The sequence below is a fragment of the Chiloscyllium plagiosum genome, chromosome 2, assembly GCF_004010195.1.
Source record: "Chiloscyllium plagiosum isolate BGI_BamShark_2017 chromosome 2, ASM401019v2, whole genome shotgun sequence".
In the NCBI taxonomy this organism is placed as follows: domain Eukaryota; kingdom Metazoa; phylum Chordata; class Chondrichthyes; order Orectolobiformes; family Hemiscylliidae; genus Chiloscyllium; species Chiloscyllium plagiosum.
In genome coordinates, this window is record NC_057711.1 from 3874248 (window position 1) to 3892305 (window position 18058).

General features: G+C 45.0%; 1 protein-coding gene across 1 annotated transcript in view; it reads right to left on the reverse strand.

Annotated features, from left to right (window-relative positions):
• Nucleotides 1-18058, reverse strand: part of LOC122556516 (uncharacterized threonine-rich GPI-anchored glycoprotein PJ4664.02-like) — a 138875-nt gene that overhangs the window by 28119 nt on the left and 92698 nt on the right. The window contains exon 8 of the mRNA XM_043703248.1: nucleotides 5814-5887. Within this exon, the coding sequence (XP_043559183.1) occupies nucleotides 5814-5887 (74 nt within the window). The remainder of the gene's footprint in view (nucleotides 1-5813; nucleotides 5888-18058) is intronic.

Below are 18058 nucleotides of genomic sequence, written 5' to 3' on the forward strand. Positions count from 1 at the left end.
AACGAGTTGTGAGTTCATGGAATGCCCTGCCAGTAGCCGTGGTGGACTCTCCCTCATTATGGGCATTTAAGCGGGCATTGGATAGGCATATGGAGGATAGTGGGCTAGTGTAGGTTAGGTGGGCTTGGATCGGTGCAACATCGAGGGCCGAAGGGCCTGTACTGCGCTGTATTCTTCTATGTTCTATGTTCTATGTTCTATGTTCTAATGTAGTGTTGAAAGGACTAAAGCTGAGGCTTCAACTATTTACTATTTACATTGAATATAGTGTGTTGTGGGTTAATTTGCTGATGGTGCAAAGATAGATAGGAAAGGAAGTTGTGAGGAAGATACAAAAGCTCCATAAAGAGGTACAGATATTTTAAGTACGTGGATAAAACATTTGCAGACGGAGTGTAATTTGGAAAATTGTTCATTTTGTCAGGAAGCACAGAAAAGCAAAGTACTATATAAATGTAGAGTGAGTGCAGAATGTTGCAGTCCAGAGGAATCTGGGTGTCCTTGTATGTGAATCACACAAATCAGCATGCAGATACAACAACTAATTAAGAAGGCAAATGGAATTTTGGTCTTTAATATAAGGGGCATGGATTTAAAAGTGGTGATTTCTTGCTATAATTTTACTTTGGTTTTTGGTGACACCCCATTTGAGATGCTGTGCATCGAATTTGGGCCACAGTGGCTTAGTGGTTAGCACTGCTGCCTGACAGCACTAGGGTCCCAGGTTCGATTCCACCCTCAGGCAACTGTCTGTGTGGAGTTTGCACATTCTGTCTGTGTCTGCAAGTTAGGTGAATTGGCCATCCTAAATTGTTCATAGTGTCCAAGGATATGCAGGCTAGTTGGATTAGCCATGGGAATGCAGGGTTACAGAGATAAGGCAGGTGGCTCTTCAGAGGGTCAGTGTGGACTTGATGGGCCAAATGGCCTCCTTCCACACCGTAGGGATTTGATGAGAATTGCTCTCATCAGTTAAGGAGGATTACACTTGCACTGGAAGATCACAGAAAGTTCACAACCTGCTTAATGGGATGAAAGTGCTTGTGTTGCAAGGATAGGTTCACATGTTGTGAATCAAATTGGCAAAAGATTAGAATCTGAGGTGCTAGGGACCTCCAGAGGAGGCTCACATGGATCATCCAGTTGGCACTGCAATTTAAAGATGATTGCAAATGTTTCAGCCTTATCTTTACATTGATATGCTGGACTCTGCCATTATTTTCAGTGCGGGTGCATTTGAAGCCTCCTCTCCAGTCAGTTGTTTAATTGTACACCACCATTCTCAACTGGATGTGGCAGGACTGCTGAGGATTACCTTTTTAGAGCAACTAGAGATGGGCAATAAATGCTGGCCCAGCCAGTGATTCTGAAATCCAATAAATGAATTACAAAAATTAAGTCACTCTGGAATCATTATCCTGCTGAATTTGCCTCTCTTGGGCGGTTGATAGAGTTTTCAGTGAGTGAGATGGCTGAGGAGAAGGGAGGTTTCAAAATTAAAAGAGAGAAGTTTGATCAGTGTTGCAGGGTAAGAGTGAATTAAAAACAATGTGGGGTGGAAGAAGAGGGGACACTTCCTCATGGTAAGAGAGCACCAGTGGATAAGATTCATGTAAATGTGAAGAAATAATACTGAAGTGGTTATATAAGAAAAGGCTTGCTGTTAGGCCATGATAGGATTTATCAGCAGATTCCGCTAGGATTCTGTACCTCTTGGATTTTTTAAAATTACATTTTTAATAGCTCTTGGAGCCTTCATTACAGAATAAACAGTGATTAAGTGCAGGGGGCCTGTACAATCGCAGCTGGCAATGACTTCTTATTCACAATAATACTTCTCTGTCACATGTTGTGCTGGGCTGCAGTGCCAATGGGGTGCAGAGGCCCACTCACCAACCACCTACCTGCCTTACACCTTAATTTATCTCCTTACCACTGCACGGACACCAAATGGCCATCTATTGTTTGATTAACTGAGCAGTGAATGAAGCGTTGGGAGTGAATTCCAAATCTTTCTCCTCACTGAGGAAGCCAGATTACTATGCACTGATTTTGTCTCCAGACCTCAGGAAGACCATACCTGCCTTGGAGGCAATACTGGGGTGGTTCGCCTGATTGGCCCCTGGGAAGAGAGGGTTGTCTTACAAAGAGAGGTTGAGTATATTGGACCGATATGTCTGGAGTTTAAAAGATGCGGAATGAGCTCATCGAGACATCAAAGATTCTGATAGGGTTTGATTGGGTAGGATCCAGGGGCACAGTCTCAAGATAAGCAGCCAACTATTTACAATCAAGATAACGGAGAAATTTCTTCACTCAGCCTGTTGTGAATATTTGCAATTTTCTACTCTAGAGTGTTTTGAATGCTTCATCATTCAAAATATTTAAGGGTGAGACACATAAATCTTTGCTCATTCATGGAGTTGAGATAAATGGGGAGCAGGCAAAAGTGTCAAATTAGAACAGAGAACATAAAACGTTAGAGCACAGGACAGGCCCTTCAGTCCTTGATGTTGCACCGACCTGTGAAATAATCTGATGCCAATCTAACCTACACTGTTCCATTATTATCCACATGTATGCCCTTCACATTGGTGAGCCTACTACTGTTGCAGGCAGGCCGTTCCATGCCCCTCTGAGTAAAGAAGCTACTCCTACTATCTGTCCTGAATCCATCACCCCTCACTTTAAAGCTATGCCCCTCATGTTAGCCTTCACCACCTGAGGAAAATGTTTCTCACTCTCCACCCTATCTCATCCTCTGATTATCTTATATGTCTTGATTAAGTCACCTCTCAACCTTCTTCTCTCCAACAAAAATAACCTGAATTCCCTTAGCCTTTCTTCACAAGATCTTCCTTCCATACCGAGTGACATTCTGGTAAATCTCCTCTGAACCCTGTCCAAAGCATCCACATCCTTCCCATAATGCGGTGACCAGAACTGCACACAATACTTCAGGTGCGACCTTACCAGTGTCTTGTACAGCTGAAGTATGACCTCATGGCCCCGAAACTCAATCCCCCTACCAATAAACGTCAACACACCATATGTCTTCTTAACAACCCTATTAATCTGGGTAACAACTTTCAGGGATTTATGCACCTGGACACCAAGATCTCTTTGTCATCTACACTGCCAAGAATTTTACCATTAGCCCAGTACTCTGCATTCCTCTTACTACTTCCGAAGTGCACTTCCTCACATTTTTCTGCACACAACTCTGCCTACTTTAGTGTCAAGTTCAAATTTACTAACCCATCCTTCTATGCCCACATCCAGATCATTTATAAAAATGACAAACAGTAGTGGCCCCAAAACACATCCTTGTGGTACACCACTGGTAACTGAGCTCCAGGATAAACATTTCCCATCAGCCACCTCCCTCTGTCTTCTTTCAGCTAGCCAATTTCTGATCCAAACCGCTAAATCACCTTCAATCCCGAAACTCCGTATTTTGTGCCGTTGCCTACCGAGTGGGACATTATGAAACGCCTGACTGAAGTCCATGTACACCATGTCAACTACTTTGCCTTCATTCACCTGTTTTGTCACCTTCTTGAAGAACTAAATAAGGTTAGCGACACATGGCCTACCTTTCACAAAACCATGGTGACTATCCCTAATCAAAGTATTCTTTTCCAGATGATTTTAAATCCTATCTCTTATAACTTTTTCCAACCCCTTACCCACAACCTAGGTAAGGCTCACTGGCAAATAATTACCAGGATTGTCCCGACTCCCCTTCTTAAACAAGGGAACAACATTTGCTATCCTCCAGTCTTCTGGCACTACTCCTGTTGACAACGATGACTTAGAGATCGAAGCCAAAGGCTCTGCAATCTCCTCCCTGGTTTCCCAGAGAATCCGAGGATAAATCCCATCCGGCCCAAGGGTTTTATTTATTTTCAGATCTTCCAAAATTGCTAAAACCTCATCTTTGAGAAAGTGAGGACTGCAGATGCTGGAGATCAGAGCTGAAAAATGTGTTGCAGCAGGTCAGGCAGCATCCAAGGGGCAGGTGAATCGACGTTTTGGGTATAAGCCCTGAAGAAGGGCTTATGCCCAAAACATCAATTCTCCTGCTCCTTGGATGCTGCCTGACCTGCTGCGCTTTTCCAGCAACACATTTTCAGCTAAAACCTCATCTTTGTCAACCTCAGTCCCATCTAATCTGGTTGCCTGTATCTCCGTATTCTCATTAACATTGCCCTTTTCCAATGTGAATACTAACAAAAAATATTCATGAAGCGCTTCCCCTATGTCCTCAGATTCCATAACATTCCCCGACTATCTTTGATTGGCCAAAATCTTACTCCAGTCATTTTTTTATTTCTGATTTACCTATAGAAGGCCTTAGGATTTTCCTTGATCCTATCCATCAACAACTTTTCATGTCCCCTTCTGGCTCCTCTTTGCCCTCTCTTTAGATCTTTCCTGGCTAACTTATAACTCTTAATCTCCCTAACTGAGCCTTCATGCCTCACCCTCACATAAGCCTTCTTCATCATCTTGACAAGAGCTTCAACCTCTTTAGTAAACCATAGCTCCCTCTCTCGACAACTACCTCCCTGCCTGTTAGGTACATCCTTATCAAGGACACGCAGTGGCTGTTCCTTGAATAAGCTCCACATTTCAAGAGTGTCCATCTCCTGCAGTTTCCTTTGTCATCCTATGCATCGAAAATCTTGCCTAATAGCATCACAATTGCCTTTCCCCCAGTTACACCTCTTTGCCTGCCATATATACCTATCCCTGCCTATTGCTATTGTAAACATAACCGAATTATGGTCCCTATAGCCAAAGTAATCACCTACCTCCAAATCTATCACCTGGCCGGATTCATTCCCAGTACCAAATCTAATGTGGCCTCGCCCTTTGTTGGTCTTTCCACATACTGTTCAGAAGACCCTTCTGTACACATTGAACAAAAACTGACCCATCTTAACTGCTTGAACTTTAGTATTCCCAGTCAATATTGGAGAAGTTAAAGTCCCCCATAACAACTACTCTGTTGCTCTCGCTCCTATCGAGAATCATCTTTGCTATCTTTTCCTCTACACCCATGGAACAAATTGGAGGCCTATAGAAAACTCCCAATGGCGTGACCTCTCCTTTCCTGTTTCTAACCTTAGCCCAAACTACCTCACTGGATGAGTCCTCAAATGTTATCTCAGCTGCTGTAATACCACCCTTGACTAAAAATGCCACATCCCCATCTCTTTTACCAACTTCTCTGTTCTTGCTGAAACATCTAAATGCTGGAACCTGCAACAACCATTTCTGTCGCTTCTCTAGCCATGTCTCTGAAATGGCTACAACATCGAAATCCCAGGTACCAACCCATGCTGCAAGTTCACCTGCCTTATTCCGGATGCTCCTGGTATTGAAGTACATATATTTCAAACCAACATGCTGGTTGCCAGCATCTTCTCATGACCTTGTAAACCTATCCCTGACCCCACTACCCTCAACTTCCTGTACACTGGAAATACAATTCAGGTTCCCATTGAGGAAGAAGAGCTAGCATAAGTATACTGCGTGGCAGAGCAGAGCTAAGGGTGTACTCTTGTTTCTGCTTTCATACACTGCTATCAAGACTGAAACTAGTTTTATTTTATTTCAGATTTAGTAACGTAATTAAATGCTCCCCTCCCTTTTATTACTTAGTTGGGATTTGAACACATGCCTTTCAAGCATTTGTTTGGATTAATTCAGCTGACATTTACCACCATATTACCTTGTTATCTCCAACTGCTCCCAAAACTCAGAGGTTATGGGGAAGAAGAGGGAAAAACATTATGCATCATTACCTGTCCAGAGCAGCTACCTTCAGTCAATTTGACATTTTTCACACCTGCATTGCACGTTTTAATTGTGTTGGAAACTGGGAAAAAAAACAGAATAGTTATTATTTACAGAATTACAGCCAATTTTATAAACAAATGGATTTTATCCAATAGCTGAACAAAAGCTGAAGCTCTGATGAGGGGAGCTGATACTCAGTAAATATGATTGGAATTTTCACATTGAGATTTTCAGGATTAAGAAATAAGTATTCACAAAATGTAATATTAATTCTTGTATTATAAGAGGTTTAACATGTGGCATTAACACAATATAGCAAATCCCAAAGACTGATGCCCCACTGAGTTAAGAAACTTGTCATCTCAGCCTTAAATGGCCTACCTTCTTTTTCGAGACAATATACCCTGGTTCCAGACTCAGCTGCTCGGAGAAACATCCAATCTACATTCACATTTCTGCTCTTGTAAGAATTATTTTAGCTTTCAATGGTACTAGGAACATAGGAACCTCAGGAGGCCCATTCAGCCTCTCAAGCCTGCTCCTCCATTCTATAACATCATGGCTGAAACATGGCCTAACTTGATATGCCTGCCTTGGGCTCATATCCCCTGAAACCCATGCTTAATAAAGACTTGTCTATCTTAGATTTAAGTTTAACTTTTGAGTGAGCAGCCACTGCTATTTGAGGAAGAGAATTCCAAACCTTTACTACTCTTTGCTTATGGGAGTGCTTTCTAACATCTCTCCTGAATGGCTTGGTCCTAATTATTAGACCATGCCCCGATTCTAGAATCTTCAACTAGTGTAAACAGTTTAATTTTATCCAACCTGTCAATATCATAGAAACCCCACAGAAAGAGGCCATTTGGCCTATCCAGTCTGCACTGACCCTGTGAAGAGCATCCCTGCCAGACCCCTCCATTATCCCCATAACCCCACATTTATCACGACTAATCCACGAAGTCTGCACATCCCTGGACATTAGGGACAATCTAGCATAGTCAATCCACCTAACTTGCACATCTTTGGACTGAGGGAAGAAACTGGAGTACCTGGAGGAACCACAAACACAGGGAGAATGTGCAAACTCCATAAAGCCAGTTACCTGAGGGTAGAATTGAACCTAAGTCCCTGGTACTGTGAGGCAGCAGTGCTAACCATTGAGCCACTGTGCCACACCAGCAACATCCTGAAAACCGCAATAAAATCACTCCTTAACTTTCTAGAGGGCGACACGGTGTCTCAGTTAGTGGTGAGTCCATCAGTGATAGGTTACGTGGATTGGCCATAGCAAATGCAGGGTTATGGAGATAGGGTTGCATCTGGGTTTTGACATGATGATCTTTCAAGGTTCAGTCAACTAGGAGAAAGTGAGGTCTGCAGATGCTGAAGATCAGAGTCAAGAGTGTGATGCTGGAAAAGCATAGCAGGTCAGGCAGCATCTGAGTAACAGAGCCCTGGCCTGAAACGTTGATTCTCCTGCTCCTCGGATGCTGCCTGACCTGCTGTGCTTTTCCAGCACCACACTCTAGACTTTCAAGGTTCAGTGCCAAGTCAATGGGCCAAATGACCTCTCTCCACACTGTAATGATTCTAAGATTCTAAACTCTAGGGAATAAAGGCCTAATTTATCTAATCTCTCCTCATAATGTAACCCCTGAAATCCAGGTACAATCCTTTTAAGCCTGTGTTGAACTCCCTCCAGGACCAAACCATTCATTCTTAATCTGCTCACAGTACTCTAAGTGGGATCGAACCAGGGTTTCAGATAACTGCAGATTCAGTTCTGCATTCCAATACTCCAGCCCTTTAGATATGAAGGCCAGCACTCCATTAACTTGCTTGACTATTTTCAGCATCTATTAGTGGCATTTTAAAGAGCTATGCACCTGAACCCCCAAATCATGTTGGATATTCACTTATTTATCCCTGTGCCTTTTTAAGGATACCTTGATCTATCCTTGTCCGGTCTGAAATGGATAACATCACCCTTGCTTATATTAAAATCCATCTGACTCAGCTTTGCCCATTCACCTAATCTATCAGTATCCTCTTATAACTTTATGCTCTTGTCAACTCTGTCCCCATCATACAACCTCAGTATCCCGACCCTGCCTTCTCTTTAGCTACAAGGGCAAGATCCAGTTCCCTCTTGAACATATCTAACAAACTGGCCCCAATGGCTTCCTGTATTAGAGAATTCTACAGGTTTACAATGCTCTGAATGAAGAAAGTCTTCCTCATCACAATCCTGAATGACTTATCCCCTATTCTCAGACTGTGACCCCTAGTTCTGGACTTCCCCAACATCAGGAACTTTCTTCCCACATCCAGTCTGTCCAGTCCCATCAGGGTTTTATATGGTTCTATGAGATCCCCTCATTCTTCTAAATTCCAGTGAGTACAAGCCCAGTCGATCCAGTCTTTCCTCACATGTCAGTCCTGCCATCCTGCCATTATGAAGACCAGCATGCCAATAGCTTTCCTCACTGCCTGCTGCACCTGCGTGCCAACCTTCAGTGACTGTTCCACCATGACATCCAGGTCTCATCGCATCTCACCTTTTTCTAAACTGCCACCATTCAGATAATAATCTGCCTTCCTGTTTTTGCCACCAAGTAGATCACCTCACATTTATCCACATTATTCTGCATTTGCCAAGTATTTGCCCACTCTGCCAGTCTGTTCAAGTCACCCTGCAGCCCCTTAGCATCCTCCTCACAGCACACACTGCCACCCAACTTAATGTCATCTGTAAATGTGGAGATATTGCATTCAATTCCGTTGTCCAACTCATTAATGTAAATTGTGAACAGCTGGGGTCCCAGCACTAAACCCGACAGCACCCCACCCATCACTGCCTGCCTCTCTGAAACTAATCCATTTTTTAGAGTCATAGAGTCCTATAACATGGAGACAGGCCCTTTGGCCCAAACTATCATCCCTTATTATTCCTGCTAACCCCATTTCCCTGCACTTGGCCCATATCCATCTTAACCTTTCCTCTCCATCCATTTGTCCAAATACCTTTTTTAAAAAACTTTTTTTCAATAAAAATATTTATTAAGTTTTTTACAAAATTAGAAAACCATACACAGAAACAGAAAAAGAAGAAAATAACCCTATAAAAACTACAGTTCAATAAATAACCAAGGAGAAAGAAGAAAAAATAAATACAGACGAAATAAAATTAAACCAAGTTATAACAAGGTAACTTAATGATATTCAATTAAATTACTGTACTCAGTGCAATCTCAACACAGCTCCCCACCACTGGGAGCAATAGTGTAGATCCATATTTGTTCGGGATTCTTTCTCCCAGAGGCCCCCAAACCAACAGACACAGTCCTCACGGCTAGACAAAGGCCCTGAATAATATAGCCAGTATATCTACATCAATATCATTCAAAAAGGGCTGTCATGTTCTGTGAATCAGTTCCGTTTTCTGGTGCACCATATTTGTAAGGATGTGCGGGGGATGTCTCCTACGACTATCCTGTGCCAACTCGAGAATCCTGGGGGATTCTCTGACACCCAGCTCATTAGAATATTCTTCCTCGCGCAAAAGGAAAGGATATTACAAAATTTCTTCCCATGTGCATCCAGGGAGGGAAGATTTGGGAGACCCAAAAGGAGGGATACCGGATCCAAGCTAACCTCAGTTCCCAAAACCTTTACCAAAACATCCCAATACCTGCGGATCTTGTGGCCTGACCACAAGCAGTGAGTAAGAGTACCAACGTCTGTTTTGCACTTAGGGCACACTGGGGACACTCCTGTCTTGAATTTCACAAGCCCGTTCTGGTGCCAGGTAAGCCCTATGGAGTACCTTCAGTTGAATAGCCTGGGTCCTATTACAAATCGAGATCTTCCTAACATTTTCCCAGATATCCTCCCACATCTCTGAGGAGATTTCCACCCCTGATTCTTGAGTCCAGGTTTTATATAGCCGTTCAATGTCCTTCGAAACATTACTAACAAGTGATAGAGAGTGCTAACCGAGAGGGCACCCATTAACCACTCTCCTCTCCATGTCCAATTTGTAGGGATTAACCATCAATGTCGTCTTTTTTTGTACAAAGTCTATAACCTGGAAGTAATGAAAGAGATCCTTCCTAGCCCGCGCGAACTTCTGTCTCAGCTGTTCGAAGGACATCATGACCTCCCCGTCAAATAGATCTCCCAAACAGGAGATCCCTCTAGACTCCTAGAGCTTAAAACCAGAGTCCATTGAACCCGGCTGGAATCCTGACACTCCCACTATGGGGGTGAAAGGGGAAGTTTTTTTGTAAATTGCCCTCGCCCTATCACATTATTCTTCATGCTTTAACTGTGTTTAGGACAATCGGGTTTTTACAGTGATCCATAGCAGTCCTCATCTTGTCTATAAACAAAAAATTAATGAGAGGGCATTTTTTTCTGGGAGGCCTCAGTGTCTTAGCCAAATTGATCGTGGATCGTGACAGGCCCATTCAGCCATATAGGATAACAAGAAACTCAATTGGTACTTCCTAAAGTCTGGAAAATTTAGACCCCCCCCACCCCCTTTTGTGGAATCTGCAATTTATCCAGCTTAATAACAGGCTGTCGATGATGCCAAATAAAAGATCCAAGCCAGCTATAAAGCCTGAGCAATGTTTGCCTTGGCAGCATCAAGAGGAGCATTCCCATGGGAAATAATAGGTGAGGAAGAACATTCATCTTGACCAGAGCTACCCTGCCCAAACAATATATCGGAAGATCTTCCCAATGCCAAAGGTCCTGCCTGATTTTCTCTAGCAGCTGCTCATAATTGGCTTTAAATAATTGATCGAAAACCAGGGTAATAAAAATGCCTAAATACAGAAAACCTCCCTGCAGCCACCGAAAGGGGAAACGGGTTCCACCCCCAAAGCTGGACATATTGGTAAGACCCCCCATAGGCATGGCCTCTGATTTCATGAAATTAATTTTATACCCTAAAAACAAACCAAATAGATTAATTATCTGTATTAAGTGGGGCACAGATGTCATTGGATCGGTAATTTTATGCCTGCCAGACCCTACCTCCGGGGCAGTTATATTGGGTCTGTCCAGATGGCTTCCACCAGTGGCTCGATCACCAGTGTAAATAGTAATGGGGAGAGAGGGCACCCTTGATGGCAGCCCCTGCCAACTCTAAAACTATCGGACCTTATACCATTATAAGCACCGCTGCTTTTGGATCACTATACAGCACTGCCACCCATTTGGTAAAAACCTCTCCAAGGCCAAACCGTTCCATGATATAAAAGAGATACGTCCACTCCACCTAATCAAATGCTTTGTCTGCAACCACAGAGACTACCAAACCCGGGATTGCTCTTCGCTGACATATTTGGACCATATTTAATATTTTTCTAATATTATTGGTAGACCTACGACCCTTAATAAAACCCGTCTGGTTCTCCTTTACAATAAAAGGCAATACCCTCTCCAGCTTTAACAACAGGATTTTAAAATCCACGTTCAATAACGATATGGGCCTGTACGACATGCAAACTGCTCGAGCTTTTCTTTCCTTAAGAATAAGAGAAATATTTGCTTCTCTCAAAGAAGATGGGAGGCAGCCCTGACTGAATGAGTAACTGTACATATCCAAGAGTTGCCCGGCCAGCTTGTCCATAACCTTTTTATAAAACTCACTTTGAAATCCATCTGGTCCAGGCCCTTTACTGCTCTGGAGCAGCCTCACCGCCTCCCGTACTATTGTCAGGGGGGCACTCAAAAAAGATGCCTGCTCTGAGGTTACACTTGAAAGGTTCAAGGTCTTAGGTAAACACTCCATCTTCATCATTCTGTCCTCACAGCTCTCCGACTGATACAGCTCAAAATAAAACTTTCTAAATGCTGCATTAATCTTTTTGGCATTGCAAGCAAGAGTACCAGCACTCTCTCTGATGGATGTAATAGATTGTGGGGGGCATTCCTTCTTCTGGCCAACTACGCTAGATACCTACCGGCTTATTACCATACTCAAATAACCTCTGTTTCGCAAAAGAGATTTCCCTCTTTGTTGTTTGGGTAAGTGCAGCATTCAAAGTAGCCCTAAGGGCTGTAATCCCCTGTAATTTAGTTATAGACAGTGTATTAAAATATGCTGACTCAGCCGCCTTCAGGTGAGTCTCGAGCAAACATTGCTGTTCTCCCCTCTGTCGTTTCCGGGTCACAGAGTAAGAATTAATTAAACCCCATGCGTAGGCCTTGGCAGTCTCCCACAGCACTGATGAGTTGCTGGCCGTGCCTGAATTGATATCTCAAAAAATTTTAAACCCACCATTTCGACTGGGACAACACATCTATCCCGAGACAGGCTAAGCAAAGACATGCCAGAGAATTCAGAAAACGAACATGAAATGACATCACCACAAACCCCAAGAACCCCATCCAGGACAAACATATAAATAGAAAGCAGGAGACAACAGCTTCGCTTCACTTGGAGGTTGCCACTGATGATGTTACCTAGCCAGGTAATGAAACATCTGGATATCAAACCTCCAGCTCAGCGAGCAAACCTACACCCTAAATACTGGATATTCAGGTCCCTCAGCTGCCTTTTTACCTCATCAAATAACTTCCTCTTGTGAAACACGACTGGGGAAAAGCATGATTCCTGATCCTTTATATACCATAGCCTGGGGATCATCCCCAGTGCCCTAGAGGCTTCCAACATCATTTGTTTGTCTCTATAATGCTGGAGTTGCTCTAGGACCGGGCGGAGGCACTGGTCCAATCCAGGCTTGTACACTGCGACTCGGTGGACCCGCTTGACCCGTACCCAACCTACTTCAACCTCCAGCCTGAGAAACTGTGGGAGCCATTGCTCCAGAAAGCTGACAAGCTGGCCTTCTTCCTCCCATTTGGGAAGCCCCGGCAACCAGATGTTCTTCCAACCACCTCAATTTTTGAGGTCGTCGACCTGCTCTTCCAAGGCCTGCACTTGCTGTTCCAAGGCCTGAACCCAGCCCACTGGGGATTCGGCTGCAGCCTTGGAATCCGTGGCCCGTTGCTCCCCACCTCCCCACCGCAACACACTGCCTGAGATGCTGGATCTCCAGGCCATGCCTCTGCAGCATGACCAAGATCGATTCCAGCCTGGCTCGGGTCTCTTCCATCGAGAAGTCGATCTTCTCTTGGAGTTTTGCAAACTCCGAGATCAGGCTCCACTCTGCAGGTGAGTCCTCTGGGGTGGCTGTGGAGGCCAATGCCGCAGCCACGGGTGGGTCTGTTGCTGTGGGGGGGGTCCCTGCCTGATATGATCCCATGCTCCTTTCCCCTTAGTCATCTTTTAAACTGCACCAAACTATTCAGAACTGGTGCTAAGTAGTTCCAAGGGTCAGGAAATAGTTATTTTCAACAAATTGGACAGTGAAGGGAGGGTGAGTGCCCCATTTTGTCTGGGCTCTGGTGCAGAGCTCAGCAAAACAGACCTGCTGGGTCGCCGCCATCTTGAATCCCCCCCAAAAGCCTTTTTAATGTTGTTAATGTACCCATCTCAACCACTTCCACTGGCAGCTTATTCCATATGTGTACCACCTTCTGTGTAAAAACGTTGCCCCTCAGGATCCCTTTTATTTTTTTCCCCTCTAACCTTAAACTGACGCCCTCCAGTTATCAACTCTCCAACCCTGGGAAAAAGACTGAGTGCACTCCCCATATCCATGCCTCTCATGATCTTATACACTTCAATAAAATCTCCCCTCAGTCTTCTCCACTCTAGCAGTCCTAGCTTGTCCAACCTCTCCCTATAACTCAGACCTTTAAGTCCTGGCAACACCCTTGTAGATTTCTTCTGCACTTTTTCCATTTTAATAACATCCATCCTATAGCAAGGTGACCAAAACTGAACCCAATCCTCCAAGTGCAGCCTCACCAATGTCCTGTACTACTGCAATGTAACTTCCCAACTGCTATACCCAGTGCCCTGATTGATGAAGGCCACTGTGCTAAATGCCTTCTTCACTGCCCTGTCTACCTGTGACTACACATTCAGAGAACAGTGCATCTAAACTCAAGATCTCTCTGTTCCACAGCACTCCATAAGGCCCTACCATTCACTATGAAACTCCTACCTTGATTTGAATTTCCAAAATGCAAGACCTCACACTTATCTACATTAAACGTGGGGCGGCATGGTGGCTCAGTGGTTAGCACTATAGTCTCACAGCGCCAGGGGCCTCGGTTTGATTCCAGCCTCGGGAAATTGTCTGTGTGGAGTTTGCACATTCTCCCCATGTCTGTGCGGGTTTCCTCCCACAATCCAAAAAAGCTGTGCAGATCAGGTGGATTGGCCATGCTAAATTGCCCATAATGTTCCGTGCATGAGTCAGAGGAAAATGGGTCGGTATGGACTTGTTGGGCTGAAGGACCTCTTTCCACACTGTAGGGAATCTAATCTAGTCTAAACTCCATTTGCCATTTCTCAGCCCACTTCTCCAGCTAATCATAGTCCTGCTGCAATTTCTGATAACCTTCCTCACTGTCCATGATACCGCCGATTTTAGTGTCATCTTCCTAACCATGCCTTGTACATTCTCATCCAAATCATTGATATAGATAACAAACAGCAATGGGCCCAGCACCGACCCCTGAGGCACTCCACTAGTCACTGGCCTCCAGTCCAACCAGCACCCTCTGCTTCCTACCATCAAGCCAATGGTATATCCAATTTGCCAGCTCCCCCTGGATTCCATATGATCTAACCTTCCAGAACAGCCTACCATGTGGAACCTTATTAAAGGCCTTATTGAAATCCATATAGACTACATCTACCACCCTGCCCTCGTCAACCTTCCGGTCACTTCATCAAAAAACTCTTAACAAATTTGTGAGACATGATCTCCCACGCACAAAGCCATGCTGACTACTCCTCATCAAACCCTGTCTTTCCAATTGCATATATATCTTATCTCTCCGAATCGTCTCAAGTAACTTACCCACCAGAGACATTAGGCTTACTTGTCTATAGTTCCCAGGATTTTCTTTGCAGCCCTTCTTGAATAAAGGCACAGCATTCGCTACCCTCCAGTCTTCCAGGACCTCACTCATGGCTAACAGTGATGCAAAAATAGCAGCCAGGGCCCCCACAGTGTTCTTGGATATACCTGGTCAGTACCAGGAGATTTATCCACCTTCATATATTCTAATACATCCAACATTTCTACTGTGATATGGACTGTCCCCAAGATATCGCCACTAACTCCTTCAAGTTCCCAAGTCTTCATGTTTTTCTCCACGGTAAACACAGTGGAGAAATATTCATCGAGGACCTCGCCCATCTCCTGCTGTTCTACACCTACATATCCACTTTGATCTTTGAGGGGTCTTATTGTCTTGTCTAATTATTCTTTTTCCTTTAATATACTTGAAGAACCTCTTTGGATTCACCCTAATCTTCTTAGCCAAGGCTATCTTGTGCCCTCTTTTTGCCCTCCTGATTTCCTTCTTCAGTAAACTCCTGTATCCCCTATATACCTCCAGGATTCCCTTGATCCCAGCTGCCTGTACGTGAGCCATGTTTCTGTCTTTATTCTGGTCAGTGCCTCAATATCTCTTCTCATCCAGTGTTTCCTATTCTTGCCAATCTTGCCCATCACCATCACGCCATATAGATCTCAAACTCGAGCTATCTCATTTTAAAAGGCCCCCTACTTGCTGGAGGTCCCATTGTCTGCAAACAAACTGCTCCAATCAACCCCCGCAAGCTCCTGTCTAATTCCATCAATAGTCACCCTGCCCCAATTTAGAACTTGATCCTGTGGTCCAGGTTTGTCCCTCTCCATAGCTATTTTAACATTAATAGAACTATGATCACTGGTCCCAAAGTGTTCCCCCACTGTCACCTCCATCACCTGTCCTGCCCTATTTCTCAAGAGTAGATTGAACTTTGTCCCTTCCTGTGTAGGACCCTCTATGCACTGCTTGAGGAAATGTTCCTGAACACCTTTAACAAATTCCACCCCATCTGAGCCCTTAACACTGTGGCAGTCTCAGTCTATATTAGGGAAGTTAAAATCCCCTACTGTGAAAACCCTATTGCTCCTGCAAGTCTCCACAATCTCCCTTCACATTTGTTCCTCCACTTCCTGTTGACTATTTGGGGACCTATAGTACAATTGACGTTTCGGGCATAAGCCCTTCTTCAGGAATTCCTGAAGGAGGGCTTATGCCCGAAACGTCGATTCTCCTGTTCCCTGGATGCTGCTTGACCTGCTGCGTTTTTCCAGCAACACATTTTCAGCTCTGATCTCCAGCATCTGCAGCCCTCACTTTCTCCTCGACCTATAGTACAACCCCAGCAACATTACCATCCTTTTATTATCTCTGAGCTCCACCCACAAAGCCTCACTGGATGATGCTCCAGTTATTTCGTCTCTGATCACTGCTTTGATACTCATCCTAATCAAAACTGTAACTCCCTCTCCCCTCCTTCCACCGCCTCTGACCCACCTAAAGCACCTTTACTCTGGCACATTAAGCTGCCAGTCTTGTCCCTCCCTTAGCCAGGTTTCTGTAATGGGTATAATATCTCAGTCCCACACACCCCTCCATGCCCTGAGATCATCGGCCTTACCTGTCAGCCCTCTTGCATTGAAATATGCGCTATTGAATCCAGCAGGCATTCCTTACTCCCTGTCATGTTCCAGCCAGACCTGTCTCTTTGCTTTACCATTTCTGATTATTCTATCTCCATCCGGCCTCGCACTTGCCTCCCTGCTGTTGAGGATCCCACCTCCCTGCTCATCTAGTTTAAACCCTCCCTTGCAGCACTAGCAAAGCTGGCTGCCAAGATATTGGTCCCCTCAAGCTCAGATGCAATCTGTCCCTCTTGAACAGGTCACCTCTGCCCTAGAAAAGGTCCCAATGATCTAAGAATCTGCATCCCTGGCCCCGCACCAATTCTTTAGCCATGTATTCATCTGCCATATCCTCCTGTTCTTACCCTCACTAGCACACGGCACTGGAGGTAATCCAGAGATTATTACCATTGAGGTCCTGGTTTCTAACATTTTCCTAAATCTCTATCATCATTCTGCAGGACTTTGTCCCTACTTCTACCATATCTACCAGCAGAGAGCGGCATGAGGCAGCAGAGAGCGGCGTGAGCTGGGCGGAAGTGAAGTCGGAGTGCAGAGCTGGTCGGGAAGGTAAATGATTGTTATTTGAGTGGAGAAGGAACCCAAGACACTACACGTGTAGTGTCTCCCACCCTCCCTCCTCCTCTAACCTAAAAAAAAGGACTCAGTCGGCTGAACAGGTAAGCTTGTTTTGGAAACTAAGTGTAGAGTTACGGCAGCGCAGGCAGGGGAATGTTCCTCCTGCAGGATGTTTGAGGTAGGGGTGACCACCGATACTCCTGCCGACTTCGTCTGCAGGAAATGCAGTCAGCTCCAGCTCCTCACAGACTGCTTTAGGGAACTGGAGCTAGAGTTGGATGAACTGAGGATTATTCGAGAGGCTGACAGGGTGATAGAAGCTCTAGGGACATTGTTACATCAGAGAACAGAGGTAGCTGGGTAACAGTTAGAGGTGGGAAGGGGAGGAAGCAGGCAGTGCAGGGATCCCCTGTAGTTGTTCCCCTCAACAATAAGTATACCGCTTTGGATACTGTTGGTGGGGAATGGCCTAGCAGGGGTAAGCTGCAGTGACCGGGTCTGTGGCGCGAGGTCTGGCTCTGAGACTCAGAAGGGAAAGGGGGAGAGGAGGAGAGCGCTAGTAATAGGAGACTCTCTAGTTAGAGGGACGGACAGGCGGTTCTGTGGACATGGGCGAGACTCTTGGTTGGTTTGTTGCTTCCCGGGTGCCAGGGTCTGAGACGTCTCGGACCGTGTCTTCAGAATCCTTAAGGGGGTGGGTATGCAGCCAGAAGTCGTGGTGCACATTGGCACCAACGACATAGGTAGGAAGAGGGGTGGGGAGGTCATTCAAGAGCTCAGGGAGTTAGGCTGAAAGCTAAAAGCTAGGACAGACAGAGTCGTCACCTCTGGGTCATCTCATGTGCTGGTGCCACGTGACAGCGAGGCAAGGAATAGGGAGAGAGTGCAGTTGAACATGTGGCTGCAAGGATGGTGTAGGAGGGAGGGCTTCAGGTATTTGGACAATTGGACTGCATTCTGGGGAAGGTGGGACCTGTACAAACAGGACGGGTTGCACCTGAACCAGAAGGGCACCAATATCCTGGGAAGTAGGTTTGCTAGCACTCTTTGGGGGGGTTTAAACTAATTTGGCAGGG